Raw genomic sequence first — 27,499 nt, forward strand, 5'->3', positions numbered from 1 at the left:
AAAGAAAAAAGGTTTGGCAGCTCAGATCATGAGCTGTTATTAGTTTAACAAACCACAAGGTGTCACTGTCCTTCTGTGTTTTCAAGTCTTTAAAATTCTTTTTTCCATGTCTCATACAACCTGTGTGTTTGATGATTAAAATACTATCATCAAAACAGTAGTGTAAGAGATATTGCACCGATTTTGTGTAACAATGTCACAAAGGGTTTTAGGAAAAATAAATAATTTGTTGTTGCTGTTTATTGAACTCTCTCTCTACAGTATGTCCTGTTTATCTCTAAAGTGTCCAGTCAGTTGAAACCAAGAACTGACTGACATCACTTCCTGTGGAGGAGGAGGAGTGTTTTTATCAATCTGATGTCCTCGACCCTCAAAGATGTTATTTACTTCACCTGTAGTGAGTGAGTGAGTGCAGAAGGCTGTACAAGCTCAAAGTGATATAAAAAAGGATAATGATATGATGTTTCAAACAGTTGTTGTTGGTTTGGGACTTCCCTCCATTTTCTCCCTGTTTGTCACTAAACAGCAACACACAGCTCTCTCTCTGATCTTTGTTTATGTATGTCATTTCCTGTACTCTGACACCAACTGGTGTCTCTATGACGACAAAGATAGAAGGTCAGTAGATACTCACACTTCAAATCTTAGACAAGTCCAACACTGTAAAGAGTTTTTTTTTTTTTTTTTTTTACCTGTCTGAGTGTCACTGTTAGAGCTGTGAGGGAGGAGCTGCGGGTCACTGGTTGGTTCTGGTTCTCTGTGGTCACTTCCCTCATGAGTTGGAGTCAACATAAAGGTGTCAGTCTCCTGCTTCAGTAGCAGCTGCTCTCCCTCCTGACTGCTGCAGACCTCCTCCTCTTCCTCTTTAATCTGTGGAGGCTCTGGCTCCTCCTGGTCCAGATTGGAGAGAACAAACTCCTCCTGACAGACATGATGCTGTGGGAGCTCTGGAGGGACAAAGAGAAACGAGAATTAGACTATTATGGACAAACTCTGATCTAGGTTTGGTTTTATTTTGTCCTAAGTAAACTCACTCATAATAAACGTATCCAAACGTTAAATAAAAAAGGTTAGTGAACTAACAACACTGACTGTGGCCTTTAAATGTGAACAGAGGATGAAGATCCTACATGAGTCACATCACTGTGTTAGTTTACACCGAGTCTCTCCTGGTTTTACAGACCTGTCCTGTGGAGCTTTATCTCTGGTTTTAGGACGGTATCCAGCAGTCTGCGCTGACGATCGATCTCCTCCTCATACTCGACGACAGTTTGTTTAAAGACTCCGAATATTTCTTCAGCAGCAGCAGTTAGTCGCTCGGTGACAAACTCTCTCAGAGACTCAACTGAAGACATCGTTGCTTCATCCACACTGAAATATTTCTCTGAGATACGACCACACCGACCGTCTTCAAACTGACTCCACACAGACACACAGAGCGTTGCTGGCGAGCGAGCTGTCGTTGTTTACTTCCGCTGGGTGTCACACTCTGAAGTTCCGGTGGGGAACGTGAATTGTTTTTCCATTACGCTTCAAGTTTCGAAAAACTAACCGGAAAAAAGTTACTTTCGTAAACAAATAAATACAGTCAGACATAGTGGACACCAAAAAGTAAGCTATTTGTTCCAATATTTTCCAGTCGTGTCCCCTTGGTTTACAGCTCTATGTGCAAGAGCTGGGCCTGTCCCATACACTACGCTTGGCCATGGGCTTTGTGTAAGTGCGCAAGTGTGTCCCCCATTTCTCCAACAACAACCAAGTGCAGCGCGCTTTGTTTGGGAAATGCCATTGAATAAATTTCAATAAAACGAATTTGCCTTTCTGTCTCATTTATGACTTTTTACTCTCATATTTTATATTTTTTAGGATCAAGACAAAGTATGTTACGTGTATGTGTATGAGAGTGGACCACTTTTTCGAGTCCATAATAAAGATTATTATATTCAAAAAAAAAAGAAAAAAAGAAGGAAGGTATACAGTTGTACGCGTTGAATTAAAGATTTTGTTAATATTTGATATGGACCGCTTGTTGTGTCTGCAATAAAGATTAATAATAAAAAATAATAATTTGGGATATTACTGTGGCCTACATTTGTTTCAAAGAAATTCAGCTGCAAAGACACAAAGTTGCACGGACAAAATTAGTTCAATAAAACAATTTTTACATTGAAATAAAAAAACTGTGACTATTTTTTTATGGGGGAAAATGTCATTAGATGATACACCTTACTTTACTTCAGTAAAATGTAATTTAAAGTATTAGCAATAATTCACTCTTTAATTTTATTACTGTTAGCCTCATTGTTGGAATAAATACATGAGGTCATTCCTTTAGATGCTGTATTGATCACTGTATGCAGCACTACCACTTCGACCGACAACACACAATACACATAATAGTTTTTTACTGTGATGATTATTCGATCATCAATGTGGAAGAAATATTTCTAGAAAAGAAAAGAGTGTAGGCCTAACTACTGTAGGCTACAGTTCTCATGTAGTAAAACACACTACAGAGACAGATTATTAAACTTTTTTAATTGCACCACAGTTATTTGATGATTTAAATGTGTGGTTATTTTGCAGACTCAGATTCATAATAAAAATGTAACGAGAAGAGAAATGTCACCAGCAGTTATGGTAATGCCCTGCAGTGTTTAGTGGTAGCACTCATTTATGCACTGATGGGTGAACGAATTCAGCAAAATATCAGAGGAAGTCAACGCTTTTCTTTACTTGATAAATAGAAGATAATGGGAATAATCGTCATTATCAGAAGCCATGCTGCACTGTTTGACAGGGATCCTCCTCTTTCTTTCTGAGTTTGATCCATCAGACATGGACAGGAGCAGCATTAGGACCCAGAGCAGAGCAGCTGTCAGAGCCCGAGCTCTAAATATAGCAGCGGTGTGAGTGTTGGGGGTCATGATCAGACCTGAACAGACTGGATCAGTGCGAACCGCCTCTAATTTCCTCCGTCTTTGAGGAGCGGACAGGAAACACTCTCCTCTGAGGAAAAAAAAAAAAAAAAAAACTCCATGGAGACCGAGTTCACCTGAAGGCAGCAGGAGCCTGAAGTTCGGCTGGATGTGAGTCAGTGTGTCCTTGATGTTAAGTGTGAGTGAGGCGTTCACTGACTGCCTCCTCTGTGGGTTCACTCTAATTTTCTGTTTCAGAGGAGATGAGCCTGTCGCCAGCTTTATGATTATTATTATTAGGCTATTATTTTTTAATCTAACCCTTTCAAACACGTTTGAATCTTTGTGTACGCTATTGTATTTTTTAAAATACATTTAGCCTATAATGGAAAGCATATGTGTCTTACACTGTAGTGGACTCGGTGAGTTAGAAACAAATGAATCTGAAGTGGATAAAGGTTAAAAAGATGATATGAAGGTGTTTTGATTCTGATTAAAATAAATAGATCCTGACACTTAACTGCAGTTCCAGAGCTGTGTTGCTCCTTAAAACAACTGGATGGTTTAGTTTGTTTCTGTTGAAAACTGGTTAATAACAAACTGATTAACTGATTCAGTGTAATGGTCATGCAATGATGAATCTGAGGGAGAAAGTCGAGGTGATACCGACAGACCGGAGATCAGGATCCTCATCTCACTTCCTGTAAAGAATCTCCATCTTTCTTTAACTGCACCCAGTCTGATTAGTTTTGTCTCAACGAGCTGACTGGGTGGAAACAAAGGTTCACGATGGGGCTCGAGGCAAATTAGTTGGAAATCAGAACCACTGAGTTGTCGTCAGCCTCGGTCGTTCAGACGGGTTTGTTCATCTGGAGTCATAAAATCAGAATAATTACACATGAGTAATGGTTAAGACGTGTTTTGTTGGGTCACAATGGCCTTGACCATTAAAATCTAATCAGTTTATCTTTGATACATTCCAATAAAAGTCGGAAGGCAGATTTTCCAAGTTCCCAGTCGCTGTCCGCTCCATTTTTGTGTTAGATTAGTTGTAGACGGAACAGTATTGTGTAATCTTGATCTGTAGATGTTGTTACGTTGCTTTCACATGCAATCTACAGTGTTTTGTAACTGGCTGGTGGTAGCCAGCTACTCATACATTAAAGGGGAATTGCCATTTTTTACAATCTGGACCTTATTTCTAGCATAAAATACGATCATTTATTCACCCAGATAACTTTGGTGTCATTACGAGTCGTGTCATTACAGTACGAGTCGATGAAATAAGCTCCAGCCGAGAGCCGCGTATAATGTGAGTCTACAGGGCAGCAGAATGCAGCCTCTAAATAACACATTATCTGCAGAGAAACTCCTTCATTTCACCAATATTTAGTTATGATACGCTAGTGCTATTCCCCTCTGAGTCCGGGGTTAGCTGTTATCAACATCCGGGGTCTGTAGGTTGACTTACTGACCTCTGACCTGGATGATGTCATCTCTGACAGTAGGTCAACCTACAGACCCCGGATGTTGATAACAGCTAACCCCGGACTCAGAGGGGAATAGCACTAGCTCTGCTGCCCTGTAGACTCACATTATACGGATATACGCGCCTCTCGGCTGGAGCTAATTTCATCGGAATGACTTGTAGTGATACCAAAGTTATCTGGGTGAGTAAATGATCGTATTTTATGCTAGAAATAAGGTCCAGATTGTAAAAAATTCCCCTTTAACCACAGTTATGTCCATGACAATTTTCCCTTCGGGGACATTAAAGTTTATTTTGATTCGATTTTGGTTGAGTTGACTGGTCACTATGTCCCGTTGAGCTTTGACCTTTGGCCACCAAAGTATATTCAGTTCATCCTTGTGTCGTCCTGCTCCTGTTTCCCTGTCTGACCAGGTAGCAGTTACCTGTGAGCCTCGGTGCCTGACTAAAGGAAGCCTGTGAGGCTCAGTTCTTCTTCCACCAGAATGCTGCAGCTGTGTAAAGTCACCAGCGCCCTCTTCATCAGCAACGCCCGTTCAGCCTGCAGCGACGAGCTCATCCAGCAGGAGGCGGTGACGCTTTGCATCAACGTGTCCAAGCAGCAGCCGTTCCCCTCCGAGTCCGCCGGCGTCACTAAGAAGCTGCAGATCCCGGTCTACGACGACCCCAACGAGGACCTGTACAGCCACTTCGACCGCTGCGGCGACGCCATCCAGAAGGAGGCCAACCGCGGAGGACGCAGCGTCGTCTACTGCAAGAATGGGCGCAGCCGCTCGGCCACCATCTGCATCGCCTACCTGATGAAGCACCGCAAACTGACGCTGACCGAAGCCGTACAGGTGAGACAGGAGTTTCGTGCTCAACAACTCCCAGTGATGCTTCGTCCTCATCTCCACAGGGTCCGAGGTCAGCGGTGTCCTCCATGGCAGTGGTCCTCTCGCCTCCGAGATGTAGAATGTGTGTTATAGAATGAAACACGTGTTTCAGGACCAATGACTTGTATCATCAGAACAGACCTGTCCTGTGATGGTCAGCCTCCTTTCATATTTAAAGGGACAACAAGGAGTTTCTATTTGGTTATAAAAACGTCTCACGTTAATGTGGATGAATCTACGCTACCCACACTTGTTAATGGGCCCATTTTCGATAAATATATCATTTTGTCTCTATCGTTATTTTGTTATTATTAGTGGTGGTGGAAATGCTGGTCGAGCCGACCAGCGTTTCCTTACTTTCGGTTTCGCAACGAGTCATGAGAATAACGCAGCCGAATCGCCGCTTATGGTGGGAACTACGACGGTATGTGATCGTCTTAGAACCTCTGACTTTAATTATTGATGAATGAAAACATGAGTCTGTCTTGCGCCGGTCAAAGAATTTTACGTTGCGCGCGGAGGCTCATAAATGTAGTGAAAACACTTCGCTTTTCCAAAACTCCTCGTTGTCCCTTTACAGTAACATTGCGGAGTTTTTCGGCCTTAAAATAATGTTTCCAGACTCATTGCAATGATAGAAAAATGGTTAATAGGATCAATGGTGCTGCCGCCGCAGCCTGAGCCGGGTCGCGTCGGCTGAAACTGCACTATGTAACTTCCCTGCACGGGTAGCCTACGAAACACCGGCTGCTAAACTGTTTCTAACAGTTTCTAACAGTGACAAATAAATTCTATCCTATCCTATTCTATTACAGTCTGTTTAACCCGCAGGTCACTTATACCTGTGTAGCCAATGTCATATCTGGCCCTCTTTGTTGTGTTTCTCTCGGTATGGACGGCCCCGGGTGGGGTTTGAACCCTGGTCTCGTGCATGGCAGGCGACGATGCTAACCGTCCGTTTCGCCAAGAGGTTAATAACCACTTGGCAATTGGGTTAGCACGTCCTTTATGGGTGAGTGAGTGCACATCCGTTACACCGGCTGCACGATGCTGCATTCATGTGCTCCTAGGATTTCCTGTGTTGGCAAGTTGTTCCTCTGACTTTGCTGTTTTTGTCTTTGCAATGTGAACAAAAAAAAAACATGGGAGACCTTGGGGAGACAGCAGACGATTTTGAACTGTCATAGTGCACGAAACAAATAATCAGTGTCAGACATCACCTCCATCATGTTTTTGCTTGTTTTTATTTCAAGGGAACCTGAACTCTGTAAATGTCCTTGCTGGTGTCAGTTTAAGAACTCAACACTTGCCTCATTATGTTTGTTTGTTTGTTTGCTGTTTCTCCCAGAGAGTGAAGACGGCTCGTCATGTGATCGACCCGAACCCCGGCTTCATGTCTCAGCTGCAGAGATACGAACAGGAGCTGAAGAAGAGACGAGGAGAGTCCTGATCCTCGGACCCTGATGGTCCCTGTGGTGACACTGTCCTGACATTGAAACAGCCTGTTAAAGTCAGGCTTTATAAAACTCTAGATTCTGGTTTTGGGATTAACATGAACAAGAAAAGTATCATTTATTTAACTTCTTTCAATAATCTAAAATCGTACGATAGATTCTTTAGTCGCCTACCTGGTGAAGCACCGCAAACTGCAAGTGTATTCAAATACAATAAAGTAAAGAAAGGTTCAAACGTGTTGGAAACGGTTAGGTAAAAAATAAATGACGCTTAAATAAACAAGTGTCCAATAATTAAAGTAGGCGTATAGTTTAACAAATATTAAAAGTACAAAGATGTATCTCTTATGGATGTAAACTACACAATAATGTCCTGTTCTATAGAATGAGCATCAACCCAGTCTCCATATTAATCATAATAATGATAATAACAAAGATTTGTTGGTTTATTAATTAATCACTTTTTTTGTGGTTTTCTCTGGTTCCAGCTTCTTAAATGTGAGGATCCAGTGCTGCTCTGTGATTGGTTGAATAATGGTTATTGGTTAAAAAAGCCATTTACTTTTAGCTGATGCAGATTAAATAGACCCTTTCCACTGTTCTCTGACTGATCAGGATTGACTGATACTGAAAAAAGAGTCTTAATAGTTATATTTGAGCCTTTAACAAAAAAACAAAAAAAAACAAATAGTTTAATAAATAAAATATGAAAGTCAGTTTCCATAAAGTTGCAGCAGTGCAGCTTGTGAACAGTTTATTCTGCAGCAAAAGGTGAAATAATTAAACGTAAAAAGATCTTTTTGTTCTTTTTGTTGTTTTGATCTTTTTCCCCACAGACCTCAGTGGGCCGTTTTAGGCCAGTCTGGTCAGTAAATCTGTTCTGTATTTATTCAGCACAAGTGGATCATTTCATTCATCTGGACAAAAACAACAACAGCACAGGGCTCAAACAAGATGAAACTGTGTTGCTCATAATGTTTTTGTGTGTGAAGCCGCAGGCCTGAGTTCATGTTTCTGTGGCTGCAGTTCCACCTTCTACCTCTAGATGATGATGCAGTATATCAAACAGGTGATTCAGCGATGCTACTTCCAGCCTTAGTATGCATTCAACAGGTACTGAAGTAGTTGATGTTTTTAAATTGCTTGTACAGGATCTAGTTTTACAGGAAAACTTAAATTAAGCACACGACCTATATATGTAATAATAAGCCATCAAATGTCTTAACTGTACTGGAGTTATAAATGAGCTCAGGTTAAAACATTTAAGATACTCCTAGGTGCATATTTAGCAAACTGTGAAATTGTAGTGTGAGCAGCAACACAAGTTAGTAAGTTACTGTATTCATGCTTCTGACATCAGGAAAAAAAAAACGTTTAGATGCTGAACTCCAGTAGTTTTAAGTGTTAATGCCGTTTTCTCTTCATACTGTGACAATAAGAACACACTCCATGTGAGGTGTGCGTGTGTGTGTAAATCTCAGGTGTGTCGTCCTCGTTTCGTGGCGCCGTGAGTAAAAAGCAAAAAAAAAAAACTGGAGACAGACATCAAAAACATGTGTTTGTAATGAGTCTGTGATGTAAAGACGTCTGTGAGTTTTATCTGTGGATGAATTCAATAAAGTCGTGTTGATGGTCAGTCAGTTTCTTTTGAGTGACTTTACTATTAAAAAACACATCGATTACACCGAAACGGAGGCCAGTGGAGTCAAAATATCACAACTGATAATGCGTTCAGGGGTAGATGAATCACTTGAACTGACCTTTGTGGTGAAGGTCCTCAGAGCAACTGTGGACGTAACTCATGTCTAATTAGAAAATAATAATAATATACAGCAGGGACTGTTTTATTCTTGGATGTAAGAAACCAAGGAGAGGGATTCTACAGTCCACAGTCTTCTGTAGGTCCTCATAAGGGGTTTGATGGTTTTTAATCACATTTTAGACTGGCTGCAAATTCCCTAAAGGGATAGTTCAACATTTTGGCAAATTGGCCCATTGCCATAATCCCTGTAGTCATAGCAGTAGGTTCGTTACCTTTAATTGTCAGTGCAAGCTATTTTTAGCTATGCTACGGAGGCTAATGGGATTTCTTGGTTTCCCTCATCAAACTCATCAAATACACAACCCAACAACTCCACAACGCTCTGGTGCACAAGTTGTGACCTGCACATTCACCACGCTATGAGATAATAACACAACGTTACCAGACAGAGTTGTTTTAGAGGGAAATTCATGCAAAACCGCTGATGCACGTTGCCTTCAGGGACAGTTTTTCATCATCAGTCTCTGCATTTCCCTCTAAAACAACTCTGTGTGGTAACGTTGTGTTATTATCTCATAGTGTGGTGAATGTGCAGGTCACAACTTGTCCACCAGAGCGTTTTGGAGTTGTTGGATTGTGTATTTGAAGAGTAAGAAAAACTTAAAAATTGTTACTGAAACTTAGTTACTGCATTGATGCAAAGTAAAACTACCGGTACTTAATATTTAATAACTTATTTTATAGTAGAACCGTGTTTAAAATGTGTGTCTCAAAATAGATACAGCAGGTATGTAAGGTCATTTTCTATGCAAATCTGATTTTTTTTTTTTGAATGATTTTTTTTGTCAGAAGGTTCAATAAAGGGTCCAAAAAATGTCCCAAAAAATTGACATTTTATTACTGACAATTATTTCATGGTTCAGGCTTTACAGGGCTAAAAACGTCTGACTCACTCCTAGTGCACCTCCTCTGTTGCTCACCCTGAGGTTTCTCCAATTTTTCCCTGTTAAAAGTGTTTTCCATGGAGTTTTTCCTCAGTCGATGTGAGGGTCTAAGGGCAGAGGATGTTGTTATGATGCCATGTAAAGCCCTTTGAGACAAACTGGTGGTAAAAACGGGCTATACAAATAAAATTGCTTTGCCTTGTCTTGCCTAGTTAAAGAAGTTGACTGAAGCCTGTTAAGACAGAATGGGTTTATTGAACAGTGTGGTACATTTCTGCTGCATTTCAGATGGTGGGTGTTGCTTGTATATGATGACTTCTGTCCCAGTCTTCTTGCACTTTGTGGATCCAGTCGTTGTAGTTGGACACCTTGGTGTAGATGCCCAGCTTGTCCTGCCTGCCGCAGCCCTCGCCCCAGGACACCAGGCCGACCAGGAACCAGGTGTCCCGGTACAGAGTGACCATCGGACCCCCGCTGTCGCCCTCGCAGGCGTCCTTCCTCTGCCCCAGGAAGCCGGCGCAGAGGACGTTGTCGGAGATGTTGTTGGACATCTGCTGCGAGCAGATCTTGTGGTCGACCAGAGGGATCTTGATGAGGTTGAGCGCCGAGCTGAACGTGGTGCTGTCCAGGTCGTTCTTGCCCCAGCCGGTCACCACTGTCATGGTGCCGTTGAGGTGGAGTACGCGCTCGGCCATCTGGCGCCCCGGTAGGCAAACGGGGAGGATGAACTCCGTGAAGCCGGTGGGGGCTTCCAGGCGCAGCAGGGCGATGTCGTTGTCCACCGTCCGGCTGTTGTAGGCCGGGTGCTTGAAGTACTGGACGACGTTCAGGATCTTCTCAGTGCCTTCAAATTTCAGACGCTCGTAGTCACCTGAAGACACAGACCAGTGTGTGTGTGTGTGTCAGTGACTGCTTGATGTCGCCCCCCTAGTGGTTTTACCTGAAATTACTCACAGTCAGTCAGTTTAAAGGAATAGTTCACTCAAAATTGAAATTTCACTCATTATCTACTCACCCTCATGTTGATTAAGGGCTCTGTGGCTTCTCTGAGTTACAGGGGGTCTCGGCGTAGCAGTGCATGTCCATATAACGGTTGCAAATGGATACCAACTGTCTTCGTAACAAAAAGACACACCAAAAAACATCCAAATACCTCCATGCTGCTGGTATGTAATGTCCGTCTTGTATTGAAGCCCCAAAATGCGAAATTGTTCCGAAAAAAATGTAATAAGTCGGCGTCAGTAATCACGCTGACGCCGGTGCAAATCTCGTGAGATTTGGACGAACCGGGAAGAGGAGCTTCCGCTACAAAACAAGCTTGAAATATAGACTTAGTTAATTTTTTTCGGAACAATTTCGCATTTTGGGGCTTCAATACAAGAGGGACATTACATACGAGCAGCATGGAGGTATTTGGATGTTTTTTGGTGTGTCTTTTTGTTACGAAGACAGTTGGTATCCATTTGCAACCGTTATATGGACATGCACTGCTGCGCCGAGACCCCCTGTAACTCAGAGAAGCCACGGAGGACTCTGAAACTTCTCCCAGCCCTTAGTCCACATGAGGGGGAGGAGGAGATAATGAGTGAAATTTGAATTTTGGGTGGACTATTCTTTTAACATGGCCCTCCCTGACCCTTGGTATGATCTCACAATGATGATGTAGTTAGTAATTACCTCTGATGTAGGAGAACTCTGAATGAACCTTTTACAAGAACTGTGGGGCAGTTTGAAAAAAAGGTCATCAGTGCTGGTATTGCCTTGTTTTAACACTGATGTAACCATGGTGATGCTTTTTTTGTTTGAAAAAAAAATACTGACATGCAAAATTACTTGCACATGTATGTATGAGACTCTGAAAACAAAAGGTTTTTGCAACAGGGAGGAAAATCTGGTGATGTGAAGAGGAAAATCCTCCACTGACCAGAGTATCTCATATGGAGGAAACTAAACAGGCAGGGGCAAACTACTCCACAAAGGGCCACGTGGCTGCAGGTTTTTGCACAGACTTGACTTAAAGAGGAACTAAGCAGTATTTTCCTGTGGCTATGCTACATTTTTCACCTTAATTAAAAGCTCGAGACTAATTGTGATAGTTAACTACATGACTACATGATGTCACAGCTCTCGTCTCAAACAAACGCGCTCTGTAACCCGCAATCTTTTGTTTATGACAGAAAAGACTTCACACATATATACGTCGTAACATTGTATATGTTATATATAACGTTATCCACCGCTCCATGGTTTGATTTTTCGCCGGCTTCGTTGCCGAATAGACAGATTCCAACACAGAGGAGAAGCGACCAGACTTGGAGAGTTAATCTTTAACATTTGTTTAATGTTATACGTGTATGCTCACATGACTCCCTGACATACAGGTATGCTGCCAGATCCCAAGAACACGCACAACGCCGTGAGCAGGATGATTACCCAGACTGTCGCCTGTCATCAACTGATCTCAGTCTTCAGACAGTTGATTGGTCAAACTGTGTGCTCCTGATTGGTTGGAACAAAAACCTGCAGCCACACAGCTAACTAACCCTCTGAGGAATGGTTGACTGGTCTAAGAAGACTTTCAGTGAATCAGGAACTCACCGAGCCGCACGCTGAACCTCAGGCTGTTGTCGAGGCAGTGAGCGGCGGTCAGGACCCAGCTCTCATCGATGAGGACGCCCCCGCAGTGAAAATTTCCTCTGGCATTCAGCAGCAGCACCTGCACACAAACACACTCTGTCCAACCTCCTTTTTTAAAGGGACAACGATGGGGTTTCTCCATCGGCAGAATGAAAAATTCCGCGACAATAAAAAAGTCTCATATTAATAATAAATATATCGTTTTGTCTCTATCGTTATTTTGTTATTATTAGTGGTGGCGGAAATGCTGGTCCAGCCGACCAGCGTTTCCTTACTTTCTGTTTCGCGGACGCTGCCCGGCGAGTCATGAGAATAACGCCGCCGAATCGCCGTTTATGGTCGGGACTACGACGGTATGTGATCGTCTTCCAACCTCTGACTTTAATTCTTGATGAATGAAAACATGAGTCCGTCTTGCGCCGGTCAAAGAATTTCACGGTGCACGGAGGCTCATAAATGTAGTGTGAAAACGCTTCGCTTTTCCAAAACTCCTCGTTGTCCCTTTAGAAGCTCCTGAAGTTAAAGGACAATTCCGCGCAAATTCAACTCGGGGCTGTTTTTTCCTAACATTTTAGGTCTAAAAGAAGGAATCTGAAGATTTTCAGTTTAATTGCTCCTGTTTTGCAGTAGTTGTGTCTGTCCCCGCATCGCCACGTAAACGATGAATGGGAGCGGATAGAAGAACTGCTGCTTAGGCTGTTTACATCCCTCAAAGCCACAATTTTTTTCCACAGACAGCATCAGATGGCGACTCAAACATGCAAAGAGAAGTTTGTTTACTTCAAGCAAGTCAAGAGTTGATATTCCTGTGTTTATGACACAAACGGGAGCTTCCGAATGCACCTGAACACACCGAGTGCGTCAACTTGGGTCTCGCGCGAATTTGATCTAGTTTTACAAACATGTCGGCTTGCTTGAAGTAAACAAACTTCTGGGTGCATGTTTGAGTCGCCATCTGACGCTGTCTGTGGCTTTGAGGGATGTAAACAGCCTAAGCAGCAGAACTTCAATCCGCTCCCATTTATCGCTGCCGTGGCGATGCGGGGACAGACACAACTACCGCAAAACAGGAGACATTAAACTGAACATCTTCAGATTCCTTCTTTTAGACCTAAAATGTTAGGAAAATACAGCCCCGAGTTGAATTTGCCTGGAAATGTCCTTTAAAGGGATAGTTCACCCAAAATTGAAATTTCACTCATTATCTACTCACTCTCATGTGGACTAAGGGCTGGGAGAAGTTTCAGAGTCCTCCGTGGCTTCTCTGAGTTACAGGGGGTCTTGGCGTGGCAGTGCATGTCCATATAACGGTTGCAAATGGATACCAACTGTCTTCGTAACAAAAAGACACACCAAAAAACATCCAAATACCTCCATGCTGCTCGTATGTAATGTCCGTCTTGTATTGAAGCCCCGACATGAGAAATTGTCCCGAAAAAATTAAATAAGTCTATATTTCAAACTTGTTTGTAGCGGAAGCTCCTCTTCCTGGTCCGTCAAATTTGGATGAACCAGGGTCTGTCCTCTTCCCAGTTCGTCCAAATTTGACGAACCGGGAAGAGAAGCTTCCGCTACAAACAAGTTTGAAATATAGACTTATTTAATTTTTTGCGGGACAATTTCGCATTTCGGGGCTTTAATACAAGACGGACATTACATACGAGCAGCATGGAGGTATTTGGATGTTTTTTGGTGTGTCTTTTTGTTACGAAGACAGTTGGTATCCATTTGCAACCGTTATATGGACATGCACTGCTACGCCGAGACCCCCTGTAACTCAGAGAAGCCACGGAGGACTCTGAACTTCTCCCAGCCCTTAGTCCACATGAGGGTGAGTAGATAATGAGTGAAATTTCAATTTTGGGTGAACTATCCCTTTAAAGTCTGGACAGAAACCTCCTGATGACGGAGCAGAGGCCCATGAGGGAATAGACAGATTCCTTTTTTACCTGCCAGGGGCTCTCTCCCTTCTTCCCCACCTCCCCTCCCACCATCCACGGCAGCAGACCATCCCTCGGTTTGGTGTACGACGACCGGCCGATCAGCAGCTGACCACAGGACGAGCGACCTGCAGGGGTAATGGAGAAATTGGGTGCATTTAACTATACTCGATTGGTATAAATGAATATTTAATGTGTTTATTGATAAGCTGACAGCAGAGGGGAGTGACCTGCAACTAAAGTCATGGTCTGGACTCAAACAGTCTATCATCAGCTGAACCAATCAGAGCTGACGTCGGATTAACCTCTTTAGATGCGCACAGGTTTAAAGATACAGTTGGTAAGTTGAGGAAAGTGAAAGTAAACTCCGCGACTTGGTCGGAAATTTCAAGAGCTGACAGTGTATCGTCTTGAAATTTCTGACCAAGTTGCGGAGTTTACTTTAACTTTTGTCGACTTACTACGACGTGTACGAGCTGCGATTGGCTGCTCCTCCTGCTCCCTCTACCTGACTGGTGGAGAATCGTCGGTTGCGGTGGATTTTGGCAAATAGGATTACAGGCTGTAGGTGGAGCCAGAGGAGTTGGATTTTGTCCTAAATTACCCATTTAATGTCAGACTATCAGAATATAGTGATAGTTCCAGCAAATGTGACTAATATGAATAATTGTTATCAACTGAAGCTTTAACACCTTTACGACGTCCAGAACAGCTTCAAAATAGATTTGTTGAACTTGTGGTTTATCTGCCTTGCCAAAACACTCTTTAAGGCCACTGTTGACCTTTCTCCACCAAAGTCTAATCAGCGCGTTATTGTGTCGAATTTGAATTGGTTCAATCAAGGTGTGACTAAGACATTTTGAGATGGTGGACAGACGGACAGACTCGAACATCTGGTTATGGATTCATCAGAAGACCAGTTCTTCCTCCCTTCCTGACCTTTGGGGAGACACTTCTTGGAGTCGTCGTGCAGCTTGTATCCGTCCACACAGCTGCAGCTCCTCGTCTGGCTGTCCTCGCTCTCCCTGCAGTCGTGGTCACAGCCTCCGTTGTCCACGGAGCAGTTGGTGGCTGTTTGAACTGAACCACAGACACAAGGTCACGTTTCCATCTCAGAAGCAGATGGACAGGACACACAAACACACACACACACACACACACACACACACACACACACACAAACACACACACACACACACATACACTCACACACACACACCATGGTTACAGTATCTGCCCTCATATCCAGCGTTGCAGCGGCAGGCGTAGGCCTGGTAAAGGTCCACACAGGTTCCATGATCACACATGTTGGAGTTGCACTGGTTCCCGTCTGAAACACACACACAGAGCAACATGAGATACATTTCCCATAATGCTCTGCAGGTGCTGCAAAGAGACAAGTTATCCAGACAGATCAGCATCACTCACATTGTGTCACATATGCACCAAACCAAACTAACTGAACATCTCCATCACTAACGGTTCTACCAGCATTAAATCCTCAGCGCATTTTACAGAAGTTATTTGCTTCTATCTGGTTTCACTAAGCAGTTGGACTTGTGTTTGTCTCATGTTTCCTGTTGTGGACTGATCCCATCTTTTTATGTTAAACCAGATTATTGGAAACAGAAACTTGATGTTGATTATTTTACAGTCGATATTTGAGTGTCTCATACTGAAGAGGAAGCAGCTCTTCTTACCTGTGTACACGGTCCAGAACTCCAGCTGCAAACACACAGAGCAACAATCAGCAATGAAGCTGCTGAACAGAGGGTGAATTCCAGTCCCCCCTTAGCCCTAGCCCTTGGCCCTAACCCTTCGTTTTGCGCGTTCACGTGAAGTGGTGGTGTCCTGATTCTGGTTCAGACGAGGGTTAGGGGGAAGTGGTAGGGCTATCTGGCCCTTGAAACGGAGATTTTTCAGAGGCACACTTCAAACCGAGGGGTATAACAAGTTTCCCAGAATGCATCTTGCGGCAACCGGCAGCTGTTTTATTTCTCGCTGTAGTGTTGTTATTACGTCATTTTGTTAAGTTTTAATATTTTTTCATGCGAGAAAGTAGCTGTTTAGATCCCCAATGTGCGGCCGGTTTATCCAAATGAGGCTGTTTAGACGTTTGCTCCGATGTTTTTTGGAGAAGTGAAGCTCCACCTGTGGAGCAGATCAACGGCTCGTCACGGAGACACCACCCCATCCGGAGAGCTCGTCAGCCGGCCAACCTCCGTCGTCATCCCGGGAGAAAAGACTTTCAGCTACGAATTGTAGCTCCGTTTCAAGGGGCAAGGGTTAAGTGCTAGGGCTAGGGCTAGGGATGAAAATTAGAATTGGAATTGGGCAGTTCTGGTTCTGGTACTGGTACTGGTTCTGGTACTGGTACTGGTACTGATTCTGGTTCTGGTTCTGGTTCTGGTACTGATTCTGGTACTGGTTCTGCTACTGGTACTGGTACTGGTTCTGGTTCTGGTTCTGGTACTGATTCTGGTTCTGGTTCTGGTTCTGGTACTGATTCTGGTTCTGGTTCTGGTACTGCTACTGGTACTGATACTGGTTCTGGTCCTGGTTCTGGTACTAGTTCTGGTACTGGTTCTGGTGCTGGTACTGGAGTCTGACTGGGACAGTTTATAACAAGCTTGAAACTTAACGTCGGCACTGGTGAAACACTGTGAATTCATCTTCAGAACAAGAGAGAGAGAGACACGTAGCAGGTAAACGCTGCCTGAACATGAGTGAGTTTAGAAAATATGTAAAAAGTGGCTGTTGTGTTGTGATTGTGTAATGAAGGAGAAAACTGCTGGAGTCTGTTTGTTCACTAGATAAAAAGTAAAATTACATCACAACACGGGATCATTTTCTGAATCATCAGTGTTGTGTTTACACTGATTCCTTTTCCAGGAAGGTGAAAGAGAAATGCACAGTCTGTATTCAGAAAATGAGCCTTAAAACCAGACCCTTAAAACCAAAGCCCCGCCCCCTCACCATCCATCCATCCATCCATCCATCCATCCATCCATCCATCCATCCATCCATCCATCCATCCATCCATCCATCACTTTGCAAGATTTGGTTTTTCTGAGTGTTTTATTCTGAAATCTGCTCTATTTTTTATTGGATCATTTAGAAAACAGTCAGCCAATCAAAAGAGAGTCTCCTCAATTAGTCCAATCAATTCTTGAAAAAAAACAAAAAACACTGAAGATAACAGAACAATCCCTCTTCCCTCTGTGTGAACATGACAGATGCATCCAGCAGTTTTTCAACCTTAAAGCTGAACTGAACATACAACAAGACGCAGTAACACTCGGATAAAGAGTGTCTGGAAAATGGTGAGTATGAAATGTGTTAATGAGACGGTGTTGTAGGTGAAGAATATACACTCAGAAACACCAAACATCTTACTGTGGCTTCCCTGGTTTCAAAAATCTCTCTGGCCTCTTCAAAGTCACACCTTTCCTCCACACATTCTCGCTCCATATTGGCCGGTTTCAGCTCCTCCAGGAAGGTGTTCGCCCGACGGGACCGAAGCAGCATGTGAGCCTTTGGCGGGTCGGAGAACACTGAAGAAGACACTGGATCAATGTTTACCATCAGAAAGCTCATCTTTATTTTTCTCAACATGCAGATAGGTTTGGTTTAATGGGTCCATTATGTGTCTAAAAGTTCTGTGTTTATGTCAGCAAAATGTAGGGGAGAAGAATCTTGTTAAAATGTGCTGAAAACTCTTGAAAAAAGGACATTTCTAAACTTGAATTCAATGTGCTGAAGCAGAAAAATATCTGAAAATCACCACCTCCTATTTTTTGGATGAACCTGCCATTAAACTTAAATAAATCTTTGCCAATTAAAGTTTGCTGTCTGAATGAACCCTGCTGAGAACAGTAGCTGCTGCAGTTGGTTGGGAAATTGAAGTAAAAATAAATGGAACAATTGGATTGGACGTTTACATCTTGCTTTACGAGTCTGGATAGAAAACAAACCTGCAACCTTGTCAGAAGGAAACTGGAACCAGCTTTTCAAGACTTTGAAAACCAAATTGTGGGTATATACCAGTTCAAACACACTCACCTGAGACGCTGAGCGCTGAAGCCGACCACAGAGCGACAAGGACGGAAACACAGAGCACGAGGCGGGACATGGTGTCAGTCATCCCTGCAGCCAATGAGACGAGACAGACACGAGACATCTTTCTATCTCCTCAGCATTTATATTCACCAGGTGTCTCCGGTAACATAGACATAAACAAACATGATTCACACCTGAGTGATGGTGCCGAGGGCTCATGCGGCTTACCGAGTCAATGTGGCTCAAGATGAAGCTGAATCCTGGAGGAGCTGAGACAGAAAAAACAAATCAAAACGACATCACATGCACATTTTTCCTCTTTCTGCTATAAATGCTTCAATTAATTCCTCTGCAGCCTCAGTCAGACATTTCAACAGTATTGATCCGCTTTGGCTGAATCTGCAGAGGCCCCTCCAACTGACGCACAGCAGGAGACAGACCCTGTTTGAACCTCTATGACCTTTGACCCTGGTTAGCTGAAAGACAGGGGTGACAGACGCCGGAGCGGGGGCGACAACGATGTCCTACAGCTGTATCAGCACCATGACACCAAAACTCGAAAAAGTGAGCGGACCTCTGAGACAGAGGAGTGTTTTCATACTTACGTGAGAAGAATCGGAGCGGTGGACGGAGATGAGAGTTTGCTCCGTTTCTACAGTTAATAACTAACTACCAGTGTTTACTGAGAGTCCACAGTCTGCAGCTGGACACTGTCAACACACAAACACAACCTCCACCCACTCACTTCGGCAAAAGATCAGACCTCCTCTTCACAAAAGCTGCAGTTCTTATGACATTTCCCGGATTTCCACAATATTCACAACAGACATGAAGACCAATGGTGCACCGTGTCTCCGTACTCACAGCAGAAAACTGTTGTAACTTAGATTTTATTCAACTGCAATTAGTTTTATATATACAGCCCAGTGAATGTGTCTCTGTTCAGTACCAAACACTTTGTGTCCTCGGAGCCTACTGTACAAGTCAGAAAAAGAAAAACTCCTTAAAAAATAATGGGAAAAAACCCCCAAAGTACAAACCTCGTGAACAGCCCCAGAGGAGTGATCTGGCAAAAATAATGCAGTGAAGTCAAACATATATTCTCCATCTTTACGTTGATTGTTTGTTTATTTGTAAAAAAGAGTTACCATTAAGGTCAACAAATCCAGTTAAATGGGCTTTGGGCGACAGATCCATTATATAAGACCAGTAGCATGTATAATTCTGAACTACTCAAGCATCTTGACTTTCTTTGACTTCTGACGCCTCATTCTGACAAGAGGGATCAGAGGAGAATAGTCAGATTGGTTACACCTGACAGAAAGGCTACGGCCACTTAGATAACCAATCCTCAAAACTGTGGTGAGCTTCAGAGTGACCAACGTGTCCAACATGGGTTCATCAACACTGGACCGATGAAGATGCAGCCTGGTCTGATGGATGTGGGTTTGGGTTTGTGCTGGGGAAGCAGGGTCAGGGGTCAGGACTTTAATCAATGAAACCAAGGGGTCTTCTTGATTCACTTTGAGCATTAATATAAAACAGCTATGTTTTGAGTCCCTGTTTGTCCCAGTATATCGTCTTCAAATGGCGACTTTCAGGCCAATGTTTGGGATGGGGTGGAACAGGAAATGGGCAGTTGATGGATCTGCTGAGATTCAGTTAGTGTTGTATTCAAGACCTAACCTAACCTGACTGAGCCAAGACCAAGACTTTGAGGGGGGTGAGATTGAAACCAAGACCGATCTCGAGTATCAAAAACACTAGACCACCACCAGTCATGTCAAGCGAAGAGCCCAGTGTTATTACAGGGTTCTTCATAAGGTGCTTTGTATTTATCTTTGCCACATGATCTTCTAAAATGTAACTTCTACGCCTCCGGTAACAGAGATGACGGTTTTTTGTGTGGATGTGGTTCACCTGAGGCTGCCCCTCAGTGAATGGGACAACCCTTCGACCAGTAATGCAGGTCTTGTTGTTCTCCTGCTGTGAACTCACAGTGATGGAGCAGGTACAGGTGTGAAACCAAGGCGGGCCTCCAGGGTGTCGCTGAGCGCCACCGGCTGTGGAAACCAGGACACTTATTAAGGTTAGCCATTCATCTGCTTGTCTTCTTTTGTGGCTCAACCTTGTTCCCTTGGCTCAATTTACTTTTGTGTCCTCGGCTGTTTTGATTTTTCTGGCCTGCAGACATAAAGGACCAGTCTCTAGTTCCACAGGCGACTCTGCGATGGGGTGACTAAGAGCGATTTGGAGGGTGGTGAGGGAAGGCGTGGTCTTCCCAAACAACACTCTCTTATGATGCTAAGCTGGTCTGACACCTGGCCTGCTGCCTGCTGCTTTGTGTTAAGACCAGGTTCCTGTTCGTCTCCTTGACTTCCATAAACTATCTATAGATGAAAATCTATGTTTGCAGGGCGGGTGGGAGCCAAGTATAATATCCTGATGCAGACAATGTACCTCCCTCATAAAACAATTCAGAAAACCACGAAGACTAAAATAACAACTCTCAATCTATTCTTGCCTATGAGCCATTAACTCAACAGTTAAACTATTGTCATTTAATTTTAGAATAATTGTAGTTTATGGTGATTAGATGAGCTCCACCTTAGGGCTTTGGCAAATAATCATCTCAGAGTCAAGTGACGTCTTCAAATGTCTTGTTTGGCTGAAATCTAAAATCCCTCACATTGGACTTGAATGGATGATTTAATTGATTTGCCAACTTGAACACCAACGAGTGGTCTTACAGGAAATAACTTGTTGGAACTTTTTTCTACAGTCAGACGTGCTGACATCCATGAATTGGGATTGAATAAACTCTCAATGCCTTCCAATTGCACATGCACACCAAAATAATTGGCAAAAGCAGAGAGGAGAGGAGACTACAAGAGTGGAATTGTAAATGTTGTGTTTGCAGGGATCAGGAGGACGATTTCTTTAAGAGTCCAGTTTTAAATTTCATCTGAGAAGTCTTGTAGTGTGTGTGTGCAGTTTTGCTCACATGTTTATAGTTAGTTTTGTATCCAGATAATCCCAGGAGGTGCTGTTAGAGAATGAACACTAGAAAATAAAAGTAGGCTGCTCATTGTGAAGGATTAGATTACTGTATTGTTGGGCTGATTCTTCTACCAACTGAGCTGCTTGTTTACAGAGTGACACACACAAAGAAATCATTTTTGTTTCCTGTTCTTTCAATCTGTTTCCAACACACACACACACACACACACACCTGTTGTGGAGGCTGATGTCAATGAGACAGAACAAGGGAGGTCTCCTCAAACACTAGAACTGGAGGTGGACATGTCTTGAATTGTGATTATACAGTATATTGAATTTATGACTGCTGAATGAATCAAAGCGGCACATGCTACAGTAAGCATATAGTCTGTATTTCGCTGTAAGAGTCAAGATTTTGTTGTTGAATTGTTTGCATTTTGCAAACTACAAAAAGGGGAACAAGATAATCTTTCTTTTAGGGGCAATTTTTTTTGCCTAAATGATCACTGGATTTACCCCCAGCTAAGTGTTGGCTTGCTGCAGCAGAGGTGGAAGATTATAATAAACATGACATCAATTAACTACTTAAACAAGATGTGTTAAAAAGAAACAGTGCTGTTGACTTCATTATAAAGAGAAAACATGTCTGCGGGAGTGAGAATCTACTCTGCACTGATGCAAAATCCCGTACTCTGAAAAACCAGATTGACATAAACGAAGCTCTGCATCAGGCAGAAACCTCCACAGGTCTTAACGGAGAAGGGTGACAGGAAAAGGAGGGTGGAGAATGATGGCAAGATAAATAGAGCTGTGTCTCTTCTTTCTGCTCTGAATATATTTTTGCTGTTTCATGGTGAAGAAGGTCACGTCGGATGCGTAAGGCCCAGTTCTTCTTCAGCAGGACAATAAAGACGCACTTCCCCTCCCTTCCCCTGGTCCTCAGCTTTTGTCTACTGGCCCGGCAGGTGAGACGAACTCTAAAGGAAGTTTTTTTTTTTGGGGGCGAGGCTTATAAATGGATCAAAGCCTCCTCATCTTCACACAAATCCCACTCCAGATGATGCTGTGCAACTCGGACGGAGCGGTGAGTTTTTTTCTATAACGCTTCTGAGGATCTTGTTTTGCAGCAGATGGAATATAAAGTAGATTTGTTTTTTTAATTCAGGATATAAAAAACAAAGTCAACAAAATGTTTAAAAACTTTTTTCTATTGAGATGTTAAGACATATTGTCAATACAAACCTCCCGAAAAACAGTATTGTTCTTATGCTGTTTTTTTTAAATTTTTAAATTTTAATTTTTTTAATCTTAGTCTGGATCATATGAAGGAGAAGATCTTAACATTCATAGATGATGCATTTGCTCTGGCTCTTGATCTCTATTACTCCTGACCTTCCCATGTCAGTTAGTCTGTAGAAGCAGTCCAGCAACTTCATCACCTACACTCATGTAGGTTGAATTGATTTGTGACAATCAGGGAGCTAAGGCTGAATTTCCCTTTGGGGAATATAGTTACTCGAGAAGGGTCAATCTTTATTTACATGCACAAGAAAAAGAAGAGATTGCATTCCGATTAATGATTTGTGATTATATAAAACATATTTCTGTTGGGAATAGCTTCACGTATCTTAGTTTAAAAATTACTTGATGGACATTCCCATTGTAATGATCTTACCCCCTTGCCCTGGGCTATTTAAATCATCCGACTCTTCCTCCAGATGTTGTCAAGGCTGTTGGGACTCCTTGTCCTGACCTGCATGTGCTCAGCCATGCTGCGACGAAACCCTGCTAAGATGGAGTCCAGTGAGGAGTATGGCTCCGCCTCAGACCCCAACACCTACCACTGGCCTGGATCAGATGAGAAAGGCCCTTCTGAGTCATCAGAGGAATCATCTCACTGGTCGCCTGTCTCTCGCAGTGGCCCCCTGCCAATGCCCCCTGATCAACCATGGCCACCCATTGGCAACATGACAGGTGGCCCCCACCAGCCCCGGATGGGTCCAGATCCGAATTCGATGGTGCTCCCCATGCCTGACACAGCAATCTGTGACATGCTGTTGAACGCAGCCGTCCCACCACCAATGGACCAGATTCCATTTTTCTGCATCTGTTCCCGCTGTAAAGGCACCATGGGACCCAAAGGAGAAAAGGGAGACCGGGGTCCTATAGGCATGTAGACCACTTTAAATCACCAGCTGAAATGCTAAAATGCAAAATGAACTGACCAAACTCTGGGTTTTGATCAGGTGCACCTGGGAGTCCTGGGAGAAGAGGAATGATGGGGTTCAAAGGTCGACCAGGATCCATGGGCCCTCAAGGGATTAAGGGTGAGTTACTCGTCACTGCACTGATGAAGATAAAACCTCAGATCTAACATTGGACCTCATGTTCTTAGCTAAGAACAAATCTGGGATAAGAAAACATTTGTGAATGCCACAATCTTTGTAAAAACTGCATAAGTGGGACTGAAGAACAAATTTGTTTTTAAGAATGGTTTGTGAATGAGGCCTATTGATAGCTTTCATGTGACGTCACGGCCCGTATGGAACGCCCCCCTGGCGGTCAAAACAATCCACTTCCCCGCTGTCCGCGGATTAGGACAAGGCAGAAAAACACACACTGCTCCCTGCTGCTTCAAAAATACCGGTGTTATGGCCCAACTGGTGTCTGATTTAACTGGTTACCGAACCGAACAACAGCTGTGCTGCACTTCCGTCCGCAGATTTGTCACAAATTCACAAATAAAGCCGCAGTTCACATGTTACTGCAGCCAATATGCTTCTGTGAGTGAACCTGTTCAGGCAATCTACAGTCAGTCAGCGCCACACTACTCTCACTAGTCTGCACAACACTGCACACTATGACAAAGCCTGTCATGTTAAAGTTACGAACTAATGGAAAACACTCTGAAAATACGCTAAACAACACCGGTCATCGTCCTCGCCGCGCCGCGGTCGGTCCCGACCCTCGTTACCGTGTCGCTGCCGCCGCGGGCGGTGCTGTTGCCGTGTCCGGTGGCGGCGGTCCCGCCGGGTTACCATCGCCGCCGCCGCCGCCGGTCCTGCTGCTATCGGACCGCCGTCATCGTTGCCGTCGGTAGCGGTGCGTAGCAAAGCTCCGGGGGGAAGGAGGGGGGCAGCTGGTCACCGTGCAGCCCAGCTAAGGGCTCTGGTTTGTGGGTGAGAGGAGCAGGGAGCCTGGGCTCAGTGGGCTGGAGCTCAGACTGTGGAGCTCAGCGGAGCTGCGGTACCGACGGTGTTCCCGTACAGGAAAGTTACAGGTACATTTCTACCACTTCAATGAGTTCAGAAACATTATTTTAAGATAAAAAAAAAAAACTACAAAATGGGGCTTTTAATCAGAAACCAGTTGAGCCATAACACCGGAGGTATTGGTTGCAAGCGGTGGAGGATGATGACTCTCCACCAGGTAATACATCGCCCAACTGGAGCTTCGGCAGGGAACTGGTCATTTTAAACAGCTCGTATACAGCAGCTGGTGTTGAATATGGGTCACAAGTGCCCAAAACTTCAAAGTTGTTTTTATATCTTTCTTTCTCGGCCGCTGGCAGATGATTTAAGTCATTACTCGGTTGTTTGTCCATAGAAAGTCCATTGCGGGGCCACTTTGGAATGTTGCTTTTTGACCGCCAGGGCCCTGGGACGTGACGTCAGTGAAAGCTATCAATTGACCTGTTCACCTGCTACAGATCAATAGGCTAACCGCATCTCTGTCCATGCAGAAGATGCTCCACTGCCGATCCTGTGGCTAAACACCAAGAACACCTTGCAATTCTAAAGTAACAACAGAGTGGTGCAGGATATGTTTAGCTTATCTTAGTACAGAACCTGAGCTGACTGATTTTATGCATCTTGTCCGACACTGGATAAAACAATAATCAGTGTTGAACTCTGACAATGAAAGTTGTTGCAATCTGTGTGTTTGCAATCAGCCCATTCATCTCAGTGTAACTGATCCACAAAGGAGTAGAGATGTCTGCATGTCAAGACAATGCAAATGCTGCTATGTACTGTTCCCTGTTTATCTTTTGTTTTGCTGAAAACCAAACTTCCAACACCAGTTTGTCCCGTTCTGCTGCCAATGGATACACCCCCAAAGGCATCATCAAAACTGATCAATGTATTTGACATGTTAGTTTTGACCTTTCACTCAAAGAAACATTAATGTGCAGTGTCTTATTATATTTGTCTGTCTGTCTGTCTGTTCTAGGTCAGAAGGGAGACATGGGAATGGAAGGGATGGTCGGCCCCATGGGCGACCCTGGGATGAAGGGCGAGCGAGGCATGAAAGGTTTGCTGACATCACTACATAAAGATCAATATGTACAAACAAAGCCTTATATGGATGGCAATCATCCAATATAGTTATAGTTTAGGCGTTGGTATGTGGTTAAAGTCAGGGAAAAATCTTTATCATGGCCAACTACTTGACTGGGGACTAAGATGCTTTCTCTCCCCATCCAATAATTAGAAGAAGTAAGACTTAGAGTCACCAAACTTTTATATACAACTGTGAGAAATGTCAATCAGCTTAAACTAAGACAATGCACTGAAACTCTCCAAAATCTTACATAAATAATCAAATGGCGCTCAATAATTTGAAGCATCACCAAAAGCCATCATATGGTACAGGTGAGAAATGAGGCTTCACCCATCAAACAGTTTAGTCACACATCCAAAACAATACGTTGATAGAAAAAAACCTCAGCTATACTCCACACACTCATTGAAGCTTTTAGCTCTTATACAGCATCAGTGTGTGTAACAGCAGATACTGATGGTAATGAAACTGATCTGAAGGTTCTGAGCTGAAAAATAGATGCCAAAGAAATGAAGCAACACTGGACTACACTTAAACCATTTGGTAAGTTCATGTAATCATCAGTAATCGACAGTCGGTTTAACTTTAATGAAAGACGTGGCCCCATCTGTGCATCAGGGCCAACAAAATGGAAGGAGTTAAAGGGACAACGAGGAGTTTCTATTTGGTTATAAAAAAGTATCACGTTAATGTGGATGAATCTACGCTACCCACACTTGTTAATGGGCCCATTTTCGATAAACATATTGTTTTGTCTCTATCGTTATTTTGTTATTATAAGTTGTGGCGGAAATGCTGGTCGAGCCGACCAGTGTTTCTTCACTTTCGGTTTTGTGACGAGTCATGAGAATAACGCTGCCGAATCGCCGTTTATGGTCGGAACTATGTGATCGTCTTCGAACCTCTGACCTTAATTCTTGATGAATGAAAACATGAGTCTGTGTAGCGCCTGTCAAAGAATTTCACGGTGCGCGCGGAGGCTCATAAATGTAGTGTGAAAACGCTTCGCTTTTCCAAAACTCCTCGTTGTCCCTTTAAGACGCTCTGGGGTTTCATACTTCACTCTTGTGTTTCTGTGTTTGCAGGGGAGAAAGGGGACAGGGGAATGTTAGGGCCCCAAGGTACACAAGGTCCACAGGGAGAAACCGGCACATGCCCTGCCTCCTGTGACAGCGTCCAGGGTCCACCAGGTGTACAAGGCCTCGCCGGACCAGCTGGAGCTCGCGGCTTGCCTGGGCTAATGGGAGATCCGGGGTCCAATGGTTCAAAGGGCAACAAAGGTGACATGGGTAGATCTGGTGTCCCCGGGATGAACGGTGATAAGGGTGATCAAGGTGAGCAGGGGGTATGTGAGTGCACCGACGGGATGGATGGCGCTGAGGGAAGACCAGGACAGAAGGGGGCTAAAGGTGTAAAAGGTGACACTGGTGTCCAAGGAGTGCAGGGCTCCAATGGGCCAAAAGGCACTGAGGGCATGATTGGTCCCATTGGTCCACCTGGTCCCTGCTCCCCAGCTATCCAGTCAGCGTTCAGCGCACAAATGAATGAGTCATTTCCCGAAAAAGACATGCCCATTCCTTTCAGACTTGTCCTTACCAACATGCAAGGGCACTTCAATCCAAATGGAATCTACACAGCCCCCGTCAATGGCACCTATGTCTTTTCCTACTTCCTGTCAGTTGCCTACAAGCCCCTTAAAATTGGCATTTACCTCAACCTTTATCCTGTAGTCAGAACAACAGAAGGACAGGACAAATCCATTGCCAGCCAGTCTATTGTCCTCCACCTCACTATGGGAGACCAGGTATGGCTGCAGGTGAAGAATGTTGACAACAATGGCATTTTCATCAACAATGAGAGAAGCAGTACGTTCTCTGGGTACCTGCTGTACCCCGACTCCTGTGAATTTCCCCTGGGCCGACATCATATGCATATGAGGATGTATCAGAGAGGAGACTTCGGCTGGGATGGCCCTCCAGGCAACCCTACTCCTATGCCGTAGTCGGCTTCCATCAGTTAGTCAATCGAAAAGATATAGATGAAGCACTTGCCTCCAATCAAACATTTTGTGTATTTATGA

General features: G+C 43.8%; 3 protein-coding genes and 1 long non-coding RNA gene across 8 annotated transcripts; 2 read left to right on the top strand and 2 right to left on the bottom strand.

Annotated features, from left to right (window-relative positions):
- Positions 1-2,975: 2,975 nt before the first annotated feature.
- dusp28 (dual specificity phosphatase 28) lies at positions 2,976-8,351 on the top strand. Its single transcript, XM_083990798.1, has 3 exons — positions 2,976-3,089; positions 4,822-5,246; positions 6,631-8,351. Exons 2-3 carry the CDS (start codon positions 4,893-4,895, stop codon positions 6,730-6,732), a joined length of 456 nt encoding a protein of 151 aa, XP_083846924.1. The 5' UTR covers positions 2,976-3,089; positions 4,822-4,892; the 3' UTR covers positions 6,733-8,351.
- Positions 8,352-9,677: 1,326 nt separating this feature from the next.
- Positions 9,678-18,798, bottom strand: proca (protein C (inactivator of coagulation factors Va and VIIIa), a). 5 transcript variants are annotated; one of them, XM_083992023.1, is made up of 10 exons: positions 18,684-18,798; positions 18,307-18,347; positions 18,082-18,165; positions 17,416-17,573; positions 15,720-15,744; positions 15,239-15,349; positions 14,959-15,099; positions 14,029-14,147; positions 12,041-12,158; positions 9,678-10,313 (listed from the first exon to the last, which is right to left on the bottom strand). In XM_083992023.1, the coding sequence occupies exons 3-10, from the start codon at positions 18,161-18,163 to the stop codon at positions 9,727-9,729; spliced, it is 1,341 nt and encodes a 446-aa protein (XP_083848149.1). In that variant the 5' UTR covers positions 18,164-18,165; positions 18,307-18,347; positions 18,684-18,798; the 3' UTR covers positions 9,678-9,726. The 5 variants fall into 5 exon arrangements, with proteins under 5 accessions (XP_083848149.1, XP_083848148.1, XP_083848145.1 ...); XM_083992022.1 differs by having other exon boundaries at positions 17,416-17,585; XM_083992019.1 differs by having other exon boundaries at positions 17,416-17,585; positions 18,273-18,347; positions 18,684-18,794.
- LOC311001076 lies at positions 14,202-14,930 on the bottom strand. Its single transcript, XR_014596129.1, has 2 exons — positions 14,802-14,930; positions 14,202-14,764 (listed from the first exon to the last, which is right to left on the bottom strand). It is a non-coding gene; the product is annotated as an uncharacterized lncRNA (long non-coding RNA).
- Positions 18,799-21,950: 3,152 nt separating the features above from the next.
- Positions 21,951-27,421, top strand: LOC311000063 (uncharacterized protein; the record flags this gene model as incomplete). The annotated part of the gene is made up of 5 exons (XM_083990698.1): positions 21,951-22,043; positions 22,797-23,247; positions 23,325-23,405; positions 25,309-25,389; positions 26,505-27,421. 5 exons carry the CDS (start codon positions 21,951-21,953, stop codon positions 27,419-27,421), a joined length of 1,623 nt encoding a protein of 540 aa, XP_083846824.1.
- Between the last annotated feature and the right edge of the window lie 78 nt (positions 27,422-27,499).

Source organism: Trachurus trachurus, assembly GCF_905171665.1.
Source record: "Trachurus trachurus genome assembly, chromosome: 17".
NCBI classification, from domain to species: domain Eukaryota; kingdom Metazoa; phylum Chordata; class Actinopteri; order Carangiformes; family Carangidae; genus Trachurus; species Trachurus trachurus.

Bases quoted from the DNA above. Each gene is read 5' to 3' on its own strand.
- proca (XM_083992019.1), bottom strand. From the start codon at position 18,297: ATGAGCCCTCGGCACCATCACTCAG. The intron at 18,166-18,272 runs GTGTGAATCATG...CATTGGCTGCAG, and splicing joins CCCTCGGCACCATCACTCAG to GGATGACTGACACCATGTCC. The intron at 15,100-15,238 runs GTGTGTGTGTGT...TCTGTGGTTCAG, and splicing joins GGGCAGATACTGTAACCATG to TTCAAACAGCCACCAACTGC.
- dusp28 (XM_083990798.1), top strand. From the start codon at position 4,893: ATGCTGCAGCTGTGTAAAGTCACCAGCGCCCTCTTCATCAGCAACGCC. The intron at 5,247-6,630 runs GTGAGACAGGAG...TGTTTCTCCCAG, and splicing joins CGCTGACCGAAGCCGTACAG to AGAGTGAAGACGGCTCGTCA.